The sequence below is a fragment of the Epinephelus fuscoguttatus genome, linkage group LG9 (assembly GCF_011397635.1).
Source record: "Epinephelus fuscoguttatus linkage group LG9, E.fuscoguttatus.final_Chr_v1".
NCBI lineage: Eukaryota > Metazoa > Chordata > Actinopteri > Perciformes > Serranidae > Epinephelus > Epinephelus fuscoguttatus.
This window is the reverse complement of record NC_064760.1, coordinates 26,272,536-26,286,107: the sequence shown is the minus strand read 5'-3', so window position 1 is coordinate 26,286,107 and position 13,572 is coordinate 26,272,536. Positions and strand designations below refer to the sequence as shown.

Genomic DNA, 13,572 nt, shown 5'->3' with positions numbered 1-13,572 from the left:
GTTGTTTCACAGTAACTTCATACATGCATCATACCCGCACATAACAGGAGGCTGCCTCTTACACTTACATAAGCTATTAGGATTGATTTCATCATGACGAATCGACCAGGAAGGATTGCCCAGATAATCCAGTTTTAAATTAACACACTGCATCATTTAATTGAGCAGATGTTTTAAAGTTAAAAACAGCAACGCTTTAATGTGCCTCCACTTTGGGATTTCTAACGAAGTCTGTGACAAAGATGAACAGAGTCACAGCCAAACAAACACAAATGTGCACACACTCCTCCGTACGCTGGGTCCACCTGTGTGTAATTAACAGCAGGCATTTCCCGTCAGGAGGGCCGCGCAGTGCCAGGCAGACTGGGAATCTGACTGGGAGAGTGAGCCTCATGGGTAATGGGTTTCCCAAAATTCCCAGCGAGAGAACAACGACACAACCAACAAGACGCCATGGAAACCAACACCGGGGGCGACTATTGGTCACCATAGCAACCAGGCAGAGGGGGTCACACGATAGCAGGACAGAGTGTCTCACAGAGCATGATGTATACTGCTCATACATAGAGGCTGCACATGCTAATGCGTCATGTGAGCTGCACATCATGCTAAAGACCAGCTCTGATGAAACTATCAGCTCACACAACCTGAGCTCTGGAATGACACGGGTGTATCTGTATCAGATGATGAGAGTTTACAAAGGCTAAACCACAAATCAGCAACAGAACCGTAAGTTGTTTTATCTCAGCAGCTGTGGAGAGAGTCAATAATCTGACCCGCCACAGGAGGCCGCTATATAACACAAGGACTGACTTGAAGTCTTGTAACATGCATCACTGATGAAAATCACATCTTTGACTTTAAGAAAAGTAGCAACACTACAGTCTGGAAATACTCTGTTGCAAGTAAAAGTCCTGCATTCACACAAAGCTACAGTTATTAACTTTTACATATAAAGAGCTTTTCTAACAACTGGTTAAACTGTCACTGTATTCACACAGCATTACATGAGACAGATATCTGTGACAAAAATCTACTCCTCTGTGCTTCTAATGGCCTCACTGCATATGAACAAAAACAGCCGGAGCCGAGGACTCTCTAACGCAGCTGTCAATCATGTCATGATCTGCTGTCAAACTGTCAAACTAACTGATCAAATATGAATCAAGACTCTGTCACTGCATTGCCTATTCATCACCTCAAAGCTTTTACAAACACATTTTATTGTACTGTTGAGCTGTAAAAATGAGAAAACAGTTCTGGCAGTGCTTGGTACCTTGGTCGACTGTTTCCAACATGGCAGCCAGGTCACAATCATTCTCATTTTACAGCTAAACAGTACACTAAATTATGTTTCTGAAAACATTTCGGGTGAGAAATAGGCAATGCATCAACAGAATCTTGATTCATATTTGATCAGGGCTGCCTAGTTTGACAGTTTGATGACAGCTGCTTTACAGTCTCCACAGCTCTGATTGGTTGTTTTTGATAAGCCGCAGTCAATTCTACCAAATGCCATTAAGGTAAGGTAAAACTTTAATGTCCCCGAGGGGCAATTTGGGACACAGACAGTAGTCATGAATACATCAAAACAGACAGTACCATATATAACACACAGAATCCAGAATCACACACTGTCCAGGGTAAATCATGGACAATTAGTGGTCACGGCTGGTTAAGATAAGTGATAGCAGACGGGACAGTGGATGATCTGTAAAGTTTAGTGCTACATTTAGGGAGGCAAAACCTCCGCCCTGATGAAAGCATCCGAAACTCACCATGGAGGGAATCAGATTACCGAACCAACAAACAATCTTACTATATAATGACGAAAACTCTGTGTGTGTGTGTGTGTGTGTGTGTGTGTCTCTGTGTCTGTGTCTGTGTCTGTTCGTTTTTCTCCTCACTGACTTGGTCAATCCATGTGAAATTTGGCACAGTGGTAGAGGGTCATGGGAGGATGCGAATGAAGCAATATTACATCAATTGGCCAAAGGGGGGCGCTATAGCAACCGATTGAAATTGCAAACTTTGAATGGGCATATCTCATGCCCCGTATGTCGTAGAGACATGAAACTTTGCACAGAGATGCCTCTCCTCATGAGGAACAAATTTGCCTCAAGAACCCATAACTTCTGGTTCTATAGATTTCCCGCCATTTTGAATTTTTTGAAAAACACTTCAAATCGATCTCTTCCTAGGAAGTCTGACCGATCTGCATGAAACTGGGTGAACATAATCTAGGGACCAATATCTAAAGTCCCCTCTTGGCAAAAGTTGGAAAACTTACTAAAACTGAGCTTCTATAAGGCAATGAATATTGCAGAGGGCGTGGCTCATCACATAAAGGTGTATAACATCTCAAGGGTTTCACTGATCACCACGCAACTTTGTAGGCATATGACCACACATAATCTGAGGGGACCCCTCCATTATTGACCCCATCAAACAAAATGGGGGCGCTAGAGAGCTAATTTCTTATCTAGGCCTAACCGCCATATTGATTTTTACTAAACTTGGTAGATATGGAGAACAGGATGCCTCAAGGTGACTGTTTAACTCTAATTGGGAACTGGGTGGCGCTATAACAACAGAAAAATGCTTAAAAATGGCTAAAATGCTGTGGCTCCCCCTGTGGCCAAATGTTTGGGGGTTTTTTTCTAATTTTTGGTATGACTAAGTCATGGTATGGTATGCTGTACATAATCACGGAAACTGTCAGTCAGTTATTCTGTCCGTCCCACGTTTTTCTACTCACTGACATGGTCAATCTACTGTACTTTCAATAAAGCAATCGTACTATCAAATTCACAAAAACTCTGTCTGAATACATTGCTCTTCTTAATGGGTTCAGTTGACTATTTAATCTGCAATTTCCTATGACCCGTATCCCAAACACACACCATGTGAAACTGTATGTGGGCAACTGTGCACTCAATGGGTATGGACTAGTGTTAAAGAAAGAAAGAACAGACTCAATAAAAGCAGATTGTCTTATTTACTCTTCAGCTTCCTTGAAAAGAATAGGCATTGGTTTGCCTTCAGATGCTGCCAGTGTTCACGTCAAACTTCAACTTGTCATCTAAGTCAGTGCCCAAATACTTGTACTGCTGCACTGCTGCCACCAGCTCCCCCTTGATCACACAAGGAGTCTTAGCAATAGAAAGAGAAGGGACATGATCTACACAGACTTTGTCTCATGTACTTTTGTCAAAATATAGTGACAGTTTCATCAAATACGACACAAAGTTGCTTTCATAAAGTTACCAACTGTAGCTTTAAGTGAAAGCACATAATTGTTGGTGCCACAATATGCTTAAAGTACCAAAAGTAAAGCTACCCATTATGTAGTCTATCACAGGTTTATAATCTGTGATGCAATACCATGTGCATAACACTAAAATTACAGCTGGTTAGGGTAAGACTATTTTTAATTACTTTATACACTACTGAGTAGTTTACCTTTGATAATATATCATAACGTATTCGCTGATATGTTGTACTGATAATCTAAATCTCTAAAATAACTAGGAACTAAAGCTGTCAAATAAATGCGGTGGAGTAAAAAGTGCAGTGTTTCACATTTTCATTGGTATGGTTTACACTTGCATGGTTTGTGTTTACAGATGATATCGTCAGAAGATCTGTCTTTATGTTTATTGCTCTTTATGTTTACTCATTTTCAAACGTGTGCTAAATATGTTTCATGTAACTATTCTCTGCCTTGAGTCAGTGGGATGTGACGCTGTGGGAAATAAAAGACTTTCATCTCTCCTTAACACTATGGCAGTGTGTGTCTGCTTGTGTTTAAATACAACTGTCTTTGTGTTTGAGTCATGTCTCAGTCACGGGGCAGGCTACATCATCAGTGAAGAGCAAATGTTGAAGGAGGAAGCAAGAGGCAAGGAAACAAGCGACGATTGGTGAAAATGTAATTTGTTTAAAAAGAGCAGAGAGGAGAAAAAATAACAGAAAAGGGTTTCATGAAACTGCAGCAAACATTTAAAGAAACACAGGGAGTAAAAAGGAAGGAAAACAGAGCTTTGATTGGGTCAATTGAAGAGTGACAGGATAAATAACAAATCAAATTTACCGGGTATCCATCCCGTCCAGCCTTGCCCTGGTGAGGTTAGAGATTAAAGCATGAAGCATTGAGACAGGTTAGAACAGAAACCAAAAAGCTGCACACAACACGCTGCCTATCAACTTGTCACATGACCTGCTACACTTTATTCTAAAGTATTAAATGGTGCACAGGGTCAAGATTGTTTGAATGACATGAATTACTGACTGAAGCTGGAATGAACATCGAGTGACGACAATGTGTTTCAGGCATGCACTGATTTATCCCTTGCATATCGGTATCGGCTGATATTTGTCTTGTTGACTGCCATCGGTCTATCGGTAAATAAAGTGACATTCACCGATGGCAGTGGCCAATGTTTTTTCATTGTGTTGCATCACTTTTGTGCAGGTTAACAAGCAGGGCTCCAGATTAATGGCATCCTGTCATCACGGGGACAATAGAAAACATGTTTGGGATGTTTTGGGAGATCTTTCCTGAGACATAGTCAATTAACTCAGAGGGAACATACTCTGAGTTAACTGAGCTGACTCTGATCAGCTGCTCTGAAACTGAAAACTTTCATCTCAGGGTTAGTCAACTCAGAGTTCAGGTTTAGACTCAGTTTGTCAAACCTGCTTTCTGAAAGCACTTTGTAGCACCTGTTGACGTCCACTTTCCAATGTGACTCCTATCAGATGTTTGTGTGATTGTGTAATAAGACAGAAAATTGCCATTTAAATTGTTTTTGGGTTATTTTTGACAACTTCCAGCCGATGTACTTGACTCAGACAAATTATTACTGTGGAGTAGCAGGTGGCTCCGCATTACCACACCGTCCCTCCAACTTTATGGGCTGGAGACAAGACTTTGGGTGTGTTCACGAAATGATACATCGTTTCATGCGCACTTGGTGTAAACCAGCTGCACAGACAATTTTCTGCATAAAAAACATTCCCTCGATTTTTAAAAATGTCAGCCAGACACGATGTTTCCGTTACGATGTTTCCGGAGCAGTGTTATGGTGTGTTTTGGAGCGATAAGGTGCGCCTCTGCATATCTGATCCACGCCACATGTGACCGAAACATTTACAATTAAAAAACTGAAAATAAAATCAGAAGAGGGTCACCCTGTCCGGACAGGTCACAACATTTAATCTCAAATGAAGAAATTCCAGGAAGCAGCAGTTAGCACATGTCTTTGTGCTTATATCTGCTGTGTGTGTGTGTGTGTGTGTGTGTGTGTGTGTGTGAGTGTCAGCAGGATTTATAGTCCCACAGAGGAGAATTACTCGCTGCTAATAAGTCACCCTTCCCTAACCATCACACAGATAAAAGCACACACACACATGCACACACCCACAGCTCCCTAGGTGGTCCATTTACTGCTGCGTTCAGTGGATGCACATGTGTGATGAGTCTGTGACAGTTTGTGTGTCTGTGTCTTCATGTTTTACTGCTGTGAGAGAAAACCATAGTTTAAAGGATAATATATGTACCTGTGTGTGCGCGCGAGTGTGAAAGTACTTCTCTTTGTTTAATAGCTTATTAGTTGATTTTAATACTACCTGGATGAGATGGAAATGTACTTACAGGAGGTCCTGCAACAGAAAAAGAGAAACCAAGCATTAGAAAATGAAATCTATACATCTTCAGTGACACATGAAGCACAGCATGTGTGAGTTATGGTAACCTCTGGTTTGTACAGCAATCAATTCCTCGGAACAGTGGTGCGCAACAAAAAAACTGCGCATGCAATGTGGTTTGTTAGATGATGACTGTAATTAACCAGCTAAATATGGTACAGAACAAGCTCATTAGAGCCGCCGCCAATAGACTTTGTGGTGAACCCGTTATGATAAACAGACTTCTGGATAATGGGCCATGTTTTGCATTAGGACGTGAAGTCATGTCAAGACTTTGTTTCCTAAGAAGATATGGGTGTACGAGATGGAGGACAAACAGGCAGTGGAAAGGTCGGGGGTGTGCTGGCAAACTGTGCGTCCCTTTAAAGTATGAAAAAAAAGATGTCTCTGTGATTTCTGCGGGGCAGACTTTCAGATCTGATTGAAATGGTCTGAAGTTGAGTCTCAGCAGCGAAAAGTACATTCTGCTTTTCTTACTTAGCCTAACCAAAAACAACAGTAATGATCAAAAGACTCCTCTCATTCTCAGTGGTTTTAATGGAATATCCTTATAAAAAACATTCTCTTAAAGTCCAGGGCCGTGGGCACTAATAAAGCAGCCAAACCCCTACAAAGTGAATATATCATTTTGCCATTAAAAGATTTCATATTAGTAATTGCTTCATATTTATCTGATCTAAATTTAAAACCAATCATGACGCTGATTTATATGATTGTTAACACAATTACAGTCTGTGGCACGATTTGGAGCTCCGCCACCGCTGCAGTCCTGGTACAACACAGCTCGTCAGCGTGGATGCAACACTAAACATAAACTCTACAAGATGGAAAACAGGTCTCCTCTGGGGAAAGGAGGGATATTTGTGGTGTTTTGTTACTATTTAAACACACAAAAAGTCCTGTTAACGTGACCAGAATCTATGTGAGCCTTGAAGTTTGCTGTCTGATTTGAGGGAAAGAGCATTTTTGGGACAAGAGGAGTAGAAAGAAGGATGAAAAATGAAGGTGGTTGGAGCGAGAAGGTGAAAGGGAAGGAAGGTGGGAGAAAGTTTGGGTGTTTATGAGGCATGGAGACCAAGTCAATCCAATTGAGCGGCGTCTAGACGCCGGGACAAGGACCTTATGTGCCAGACACTTAAGTAAACAAATACACACTAGTTAGAGGGCCACAGTAAGACCAGCTTTAGCCATTGAACTTGAGACAGGTGTGTGTGAGTGTGGAGACTGATGAGAAAGAGAATGAGAGAGAATCAAGTAAACAGAAAAGAAAACAAGACCAAACAGAAAAAGAAAATAGTGAGAATGGATGCAGGAGACGAGGCGGCAGATGCTTAACTACTCTGTCTGCTCTCTTTCCTGTTATTCAGGTTCGTGTTTCTGTTTCTTCTCTTCACTCGCATTTGTTTTTCTGAGAAAACGGGGGAAAACTCTTCTGGTCTTGTAAAAAGTTGTCCTGGAGTCATCATGGCGCAACAGTCTCTCCATGGCACCTACCCTTGCACTATATAACTCCAACTGCAACATGAGGACGCCAAAGTAAACAACGAGAGAGACAACCTAAACAGAACCACATCGCCCTTTTCAGATACACACCGTCCTGCAACAAACAGGGAACAGCAGATAAGTGTCCCATCTTTGGGGAAACCTTAATGAGGCGCCTTCCCGTAATGATAATCCTCCAAAAGATGGAGTGGCTTGAAATATACACCACAGTCAAAGTTCTTGTCCTGTGATCGCCTGATGGAATCGCACAACTCAGAGGGATTTCCGCAGTCTGTCTTGGTTAGGAAGTCATTGGACAATAACGAGGATATGGAAAGTTAAAGGAAAAGTTATATTGCCAATATATCATGAAAAGACCAAAACCATCCACCATTGTTGTCCAAAAGCTTTTAAAAACACATCAGTGAGCCACAGCATTGCACTGAGTCAACCCCACATACATGGTCATGCTGCAGTCAACAGTCATAACCAATAATCAAACTTTAGCTCCTGTTTCATATCAATGCTACGAACTACAGTGTCTTACTGTTTTAAAACAGTAAATCATTGAGCCTTTTTGGAAATGGAACTATATATTTATAACCTGTACTGAAAGGTACAAAATGCAAGCTTTACCGAAAAAACAACGTAGAGACTCATACAAAAATGATCCCTCTCAATCATCACTAATGACCCACAAGAAGTGTGTGACGATGTACTGGACCAACCCAGTCACATTACGAACTTCATGCCCCTCTGTGTCTTATAGCGACGCACAGGGCACCCTTCAGCATATCTATGTGACACACAGCTGAAGCACATTCTAGCACGTGGTTAATGTGAAACAGTTGCAGGTTTAGGCAACAAACTACCAAGTTAGGTTTTGAAAAAAGATGATTGGGGTTAAAATAAGTCCATTAGTAATGTATTGTAATAGAAATACGTTATGTAAGTGATGTCAGAGCGTGATGATCGTATGCTACATAAAAATAAAATTGACTTTTGGTTTCACACAGGACACAAACTTTGGTCTCCTGGATGAAAGTCCTGTTTTGTTTGACCTCCCACCCGATGAGGACTTTCTCGCTCTTTATACCAAATCACTTGCCCTTAGTGTCAAGTATTTCCATGAATGTTTTTATGTTGGAGTAAGTTGAAAGCCTTACAAACAGCTACATAGCATGTTTTCACACACAGAGGGGTGTGACAACATCTGATATTTGATGCCCTGGAAATGAGAACGAGTTGATTTATCTGAAGAGACCCTGTCCTAGTCAGCAGATTTTAGAATTCGAGTACCAAACTATGGAGTGTTTTAAAAGTTCACCTTCCTGTCTGTACATCCAAGAATAAACTTTCTATGATTGTGACAATGGCAAGTAAAATAGTTGGCGAGTGACAAAAGCCCTTGACCCCCAGGACTTGGAAGAAAGTGAGGAGTATTTTGGCAGATAGCTCCCATCCTCTCTTCAGCCAGTTTGAGCTTTTAAGCTCCGGGAGGCGCTGTAGAGTCCCTCTAGCACTAAAAATGTATTTAAGAAGTCCTTCATCCGAAGTGCACTCAGTATTCCTAACCCAATACATGACTGATGAGTTTTAAACCACAGACAATGAGCTGCTCTAATGTGTTCAAGTGTTTTGTAATGACCCTATTTGCTTGTCTATTTGTTTTTTTGTCGGCTTTTTACAATGTTGTCTTTTGTGTTTGGTGAGCCAAAGACAAATTTCCCCCCATGGTGGACAAGAAAGACATATTCTCTTCTCTCTGCCTGTATTTTTATTTTCCTTTGGTTGGGATGTCTCTGGGCGTGTAGCCCCACGGCGGACAGGTCGGGGTCAGGACTTTCTGTAAAGGTCACAGCGAGCTAGTACCACCATGCATGCGAGAGGAAGCTACAAAAATCATGGACACAGTGCGGAAAAATGCAAACATAGCAAGACAAAAACGCAAGCAGACAAAGCTTGCTCCAAACAAGAGTGGATCTGGGGTTGGCTTTCACTTTCACTGTCAAACACTTCATGAGAGGATAGGGATGAAGAGCGATGCAGAGTTAGTGTAGTTAGCTTTCATTACAACAACTGTAACGTTCCTACAACAGAAGCTTGCATAGTGTCCCTTTTTAGATTTATGTCTTAGGAACTGACAGGCTTGGGACTGAGAGTAACAACCAGGCTGTGGAAGTCCGAATGCTTCTGAGACTGACTGACATGTTGCTGGTTTTTATCTTTTTATGGGCTTTGTTGAAAATAAGAAAAGTACTGAATATCTCGTGCCTTCTCATTTAAAAGAAAAATGAAAGCACACAATAGATATGGGATCAAAAAATAAAGGCTCTTTGTGTCTACAGTTCTGGACACTAGCTGTGCCTCAGAACGTCATTGAAAATTATATGTCAAACAATTAAACCCAAAAAAATAACAGCTTACAGGAATTCATTTTACGTACTATTCTAGGACTGAATAACTTCAGGAAGGATCTTGGTGTGCCGAGTAGAGCAATAAAGATTACCGGTGAGCTTTCTCTTAGTCAACATCTCAGAAACAGATCTCATCTGCTAAATATCCACAATAGTGAATCACAGCCAGACTTGAGGTTTTCCCACCTGACACATATCCTGCAGAACAAATGCAGTCCTGCAGGTTTTGATAAAATCGTCCAACAATGTCGCGCCTCAATTTGGTGGAGTCAATACTTAATAAAAACCAGTTAAATGAGGGTGACTCAAACTTGTAGAACATCCGCTCTATCTGTCATAATGATCTTTTGCGTAACAAGAATTATGTCTCTTCACTGTTTTGGTTCCTCGTTGAGCGCTCTGCGGTCTGGGTGGAGAGAAAAAGCAACACAATAATGGTGGGTAAGATGTTGGCAAGGGAGAATCTCATTAGTACTACTGCAGCTGCTACCGCTCAGCGAGAACGACTGACATCTGTGCAACGTTAGTGCAACCACATGGCCGAGGTTAACGCTGTGTTGGCGCAAATGGGGAGGGACAGGGAGAAGGGCCAACTGCAGCCCATCATCCACTGGCCTGACTCACGGGTCACTACTTTTACTAGCCCTCGAACTTATCCAGTCACCCAGGAGAAGAGAGTGAGACAGAGGAGAGAGATGAAGAGTCTTCCAGGAAAAGAAAAGAGGAGAAATAAACAAACAAAGCAGGTGGCGGGCGTCACTTACCAGGTTCGCCTCTTCTTCCCATTCTTCCACGCTTTCCTGGAGGTCCTGTGAAAACACACAGACAGAGCAATAAATCCCTCAAATCAGCACTGCAGGGCTGAGTAGAGAACAACCGAGCATCACTTGCTGCTTCACTGCTGGTGGTCATGTGTTGCCTGGCATTAAGTTTGTGTGAGCTGGCACAGTGCTGACATATCTGCACTCAAGTGACCGAAGAATTCAGATGCCAGAAACAAAACAAATGATGACAAAGATCCCATTACACTCTGAACCAAATGTACTGTAAGTTTTTATGTCAGACTGAATGAACTGGCCCTGCAGACCGATTCTCATTCAGACCCAGTCCTCACTGCCTGGGCTTCATCCAGCCACCTTCCTCTGACCCTGCACCAATGCAGCTGGTACCACCACCTTTCCGGCAAAACGCTTTCTGCTGTTGATGGAGCAGTCTGGTAAAGTTGAGAAAAATAGCAGGAGGGCTGTAGTGAAAACAGGAGATGATGTGGTCAGCGAGAGTCTCAGACCTCATATTGCTGTGAGACCATGAATCACTTCTACACCGCTGCTCATCTGCGTCAATGTCTGCCTGGAAATTTAACTTTTGAGAGATGGTGCAATCAACTATACACAAAAAAATCACCAGTTTCTGCTCAAACTCAGAAAGATCGTCCAACTCTTTGCTGCTACTGAAACAAAATACTCAGCCCGCCCTCACCCAAAATACAGCCATATAGGCCGTCTGTGCAGACAGCTTATTAATACCCATATTTACGTTTATTGTTAGGTGGCAAAATCTAGAAGGAAGTAGTAAGTAATAAGTAGTGTGAAGGGTGATGTCATTTTGAGGCTTTCGAATCTTATAATCAATCAATATACAGTAAGTATATTTTTATGCTTTTAAACAGAGTTACACCAGAATGAAGTAACTCTCTGATCTTACATCATCCCTTATCAAATCCCTTTACCCTGCAGTATAAGAAGTATGCAATCTATTATACGTGTGAAATGCAATAGTATATAAAGTCAGGATTCCAAGTCAGAACCTTGGGTAAGATCCACCAAGCTCGAGTTTGACAACATGCACACCTGATGTAGTAACATGACGGTGCACATGCTGGATTGAGCAGAATGGCATTTTCATCACTTCATGTAGTGTTTGTGTTGTGAAACAATGTTGACAAAACTGTAGCTGCCATTTCCATTCAGTTTTTTCAGAAGTCTTTGCGAGAATGCGCATCTCTGTCTTCAACAACTGCACACAGCTTAATGCTGGTGGCTGTGGTTCACACTATTCACTCGGCACCTGTTTTACACAATTGTAAGCTGTTGTATGTTATTTCAATGAGAAATTGCAAACTTTGAATGGGCATATCTCATGCCCTGTACGTCGTAGAGACATAAAACTTTGCACAGAGATGCCTCTCCTCATGAGGAACAACAACACATTTGCCTCAGGAACCCATAACTTCCAGTTATATAGATTTTCTGCCATTTTGAATATTTGAAAAACACAAAAGTTGGAAAACTTACTAAAACTGAGCTTCTATAAGGCGATGAATATTGCGGAGGGCGTGGCCCATCACATAAAGGTGTATAACATCTCAAGGGTTTCACTGATCACTACGCAACTTTGTAGGCATATGACCACACATAATCTGAGGGGACCCCTCCATTATTGACCCCATCAAACAAAATGGGGGCTCTAGAGAGCTAATTTCTTATCTAGGCCTAACCGCCATATTGATTTTTACTAAACTTGGTAGATATGTAGAACAGGACGCCTCAAGGTGACTGGAGAAATTTAACTCTAATTGGCAACTGGGTGGCGCTATAACAACAGAAAAATGCTTAAAAATGGCTAAAATGCTGTGGCTCCCCCTGTGGACCAATGTTTGTTTTCCTAATTTTTGGTATGACTAAGTCATGGTATGGTATGCTGTACATAATCACGGAAACTGTCAGTGTGTCATTCTGTCAGTCAGTCATTTTGTCTGTCCCACGTTTTTCTACTCACTGATGTGATCAATCTATGTGAAACTGCACATAGGCATTGAGGATTGGCATAGGTAGAAGGTGACAAAGCTACCAATGGGTTTGGACTAGTTGTGTTAAATAGGAGTATGAATTTCAAAGGTAAACCTGCCACCTCTCTCATTATAAATTACATAGGTGATGCAAAAAAGCTTGCCAGCTAAAACAACTTACTTCTCTTTCCTTCCAAGTGCCCGTCCTCCCACATTCAGTCCTGCTCTTGTAATGAAATGGGAACCATACTGGGTACTGTTCCTGATGCTAAGTGGTTGTGGCTGCAGACATGTTTTTACTATTGTCATTATTGGAGTTGTTGTAGTGGCCTAATCACTTCCTGACTCTGCCAACCCTTTCAAAGAGATCGAGCTTAACCATGCTTCTCCACCTCCTTCACATGCCTACCTCTCTTTCTTTCATCCTTTTTCCCTCTGTTATGGAACAGCAATGCGCTATTAATTACTTTGGAATTGAAGGATTTAAAAAAAATAACATAAAAAAGGATTAACCACTGCCTGTGCTCATGTCAAAGACAGGCCCAGCCTGCAGTGTAGCACTGAACCAGAATTTCACCTGGGTTCTCTTTCTTGTTCTTTATCTGATTCAGTTTGTTATTTGTAGTTGCTGCCAAACATTGTTGGCAACAAGAAGAAACAATTTGAATGTAAAAATACAGAATGAGTACAGATTGATGTGATTTTCTTGTTTTTTTTTAAGATACATATTTAATTGGCATTGTTAGAGGAAGCATGCGACCCACGATTTCTAATGGCAACGACTGCTTCTGTACTATTTGCGCAATTGATAATAAATAACTCGAAGCTGTGCACCTTCTGACTCTCATTTAAAATTTATGTCTGAACAATTTTAATCATTTAACACCTCTACACCTCCAAACCTCAGACACAAACGCCAGCTAACACACACACACACTCTGCCAGCCGCAGCATTTATACTAATAGTCTCCATATTCCATAGTGGGCTCTACTTCCTCTGATTCAGCCCCCGCGGCCATAAACAGCAGCGTGGAGCTGTTGTGCTGAGGGCCAAACTCTGCAGAGAGGGTCGGAGTATTTCTCCAGGGCTGGAGGGGAGGGAGATGGGGAGGACAGGCTGGAAGGGGGAGAGGTATGTGCAAAGGAGTGGCGGGATGGGGAGGAAAGACAGTTGGG

General features: G+C 41.8%; 1 protein-coding gene across 1 annotated transcript in view; it reads right to left on the bottom strand.

Moving 5' to 3' along the window:
• The window catches only part of col23a1a (collagen type XXIII alpha 1 chain a), a 168,195-nt gene that overhangs the window by 39,990 nt on the left and 114,633 nt on the right, over positions 1–13,572 (bottom strand). The window contains exons 3-5 of the mRNA XM_049586058.1: positions 10,373–10,417; positions 5,657–5,664; positions 4,094–4,120 (exon numbers count right to left, since the gene is read on the bottom strand). Coding sequence (XP_049442015.1) covers positions 4,094–4,120; positions 5,657–5,664; positions 10,373–10,417 — 80 coding nt within the window. The remainder of the gene's footprint in view (positions 1–4,093; positions 4,121–5,656; positions 5,665–10,372; positions 10,418–13,572) is intronic.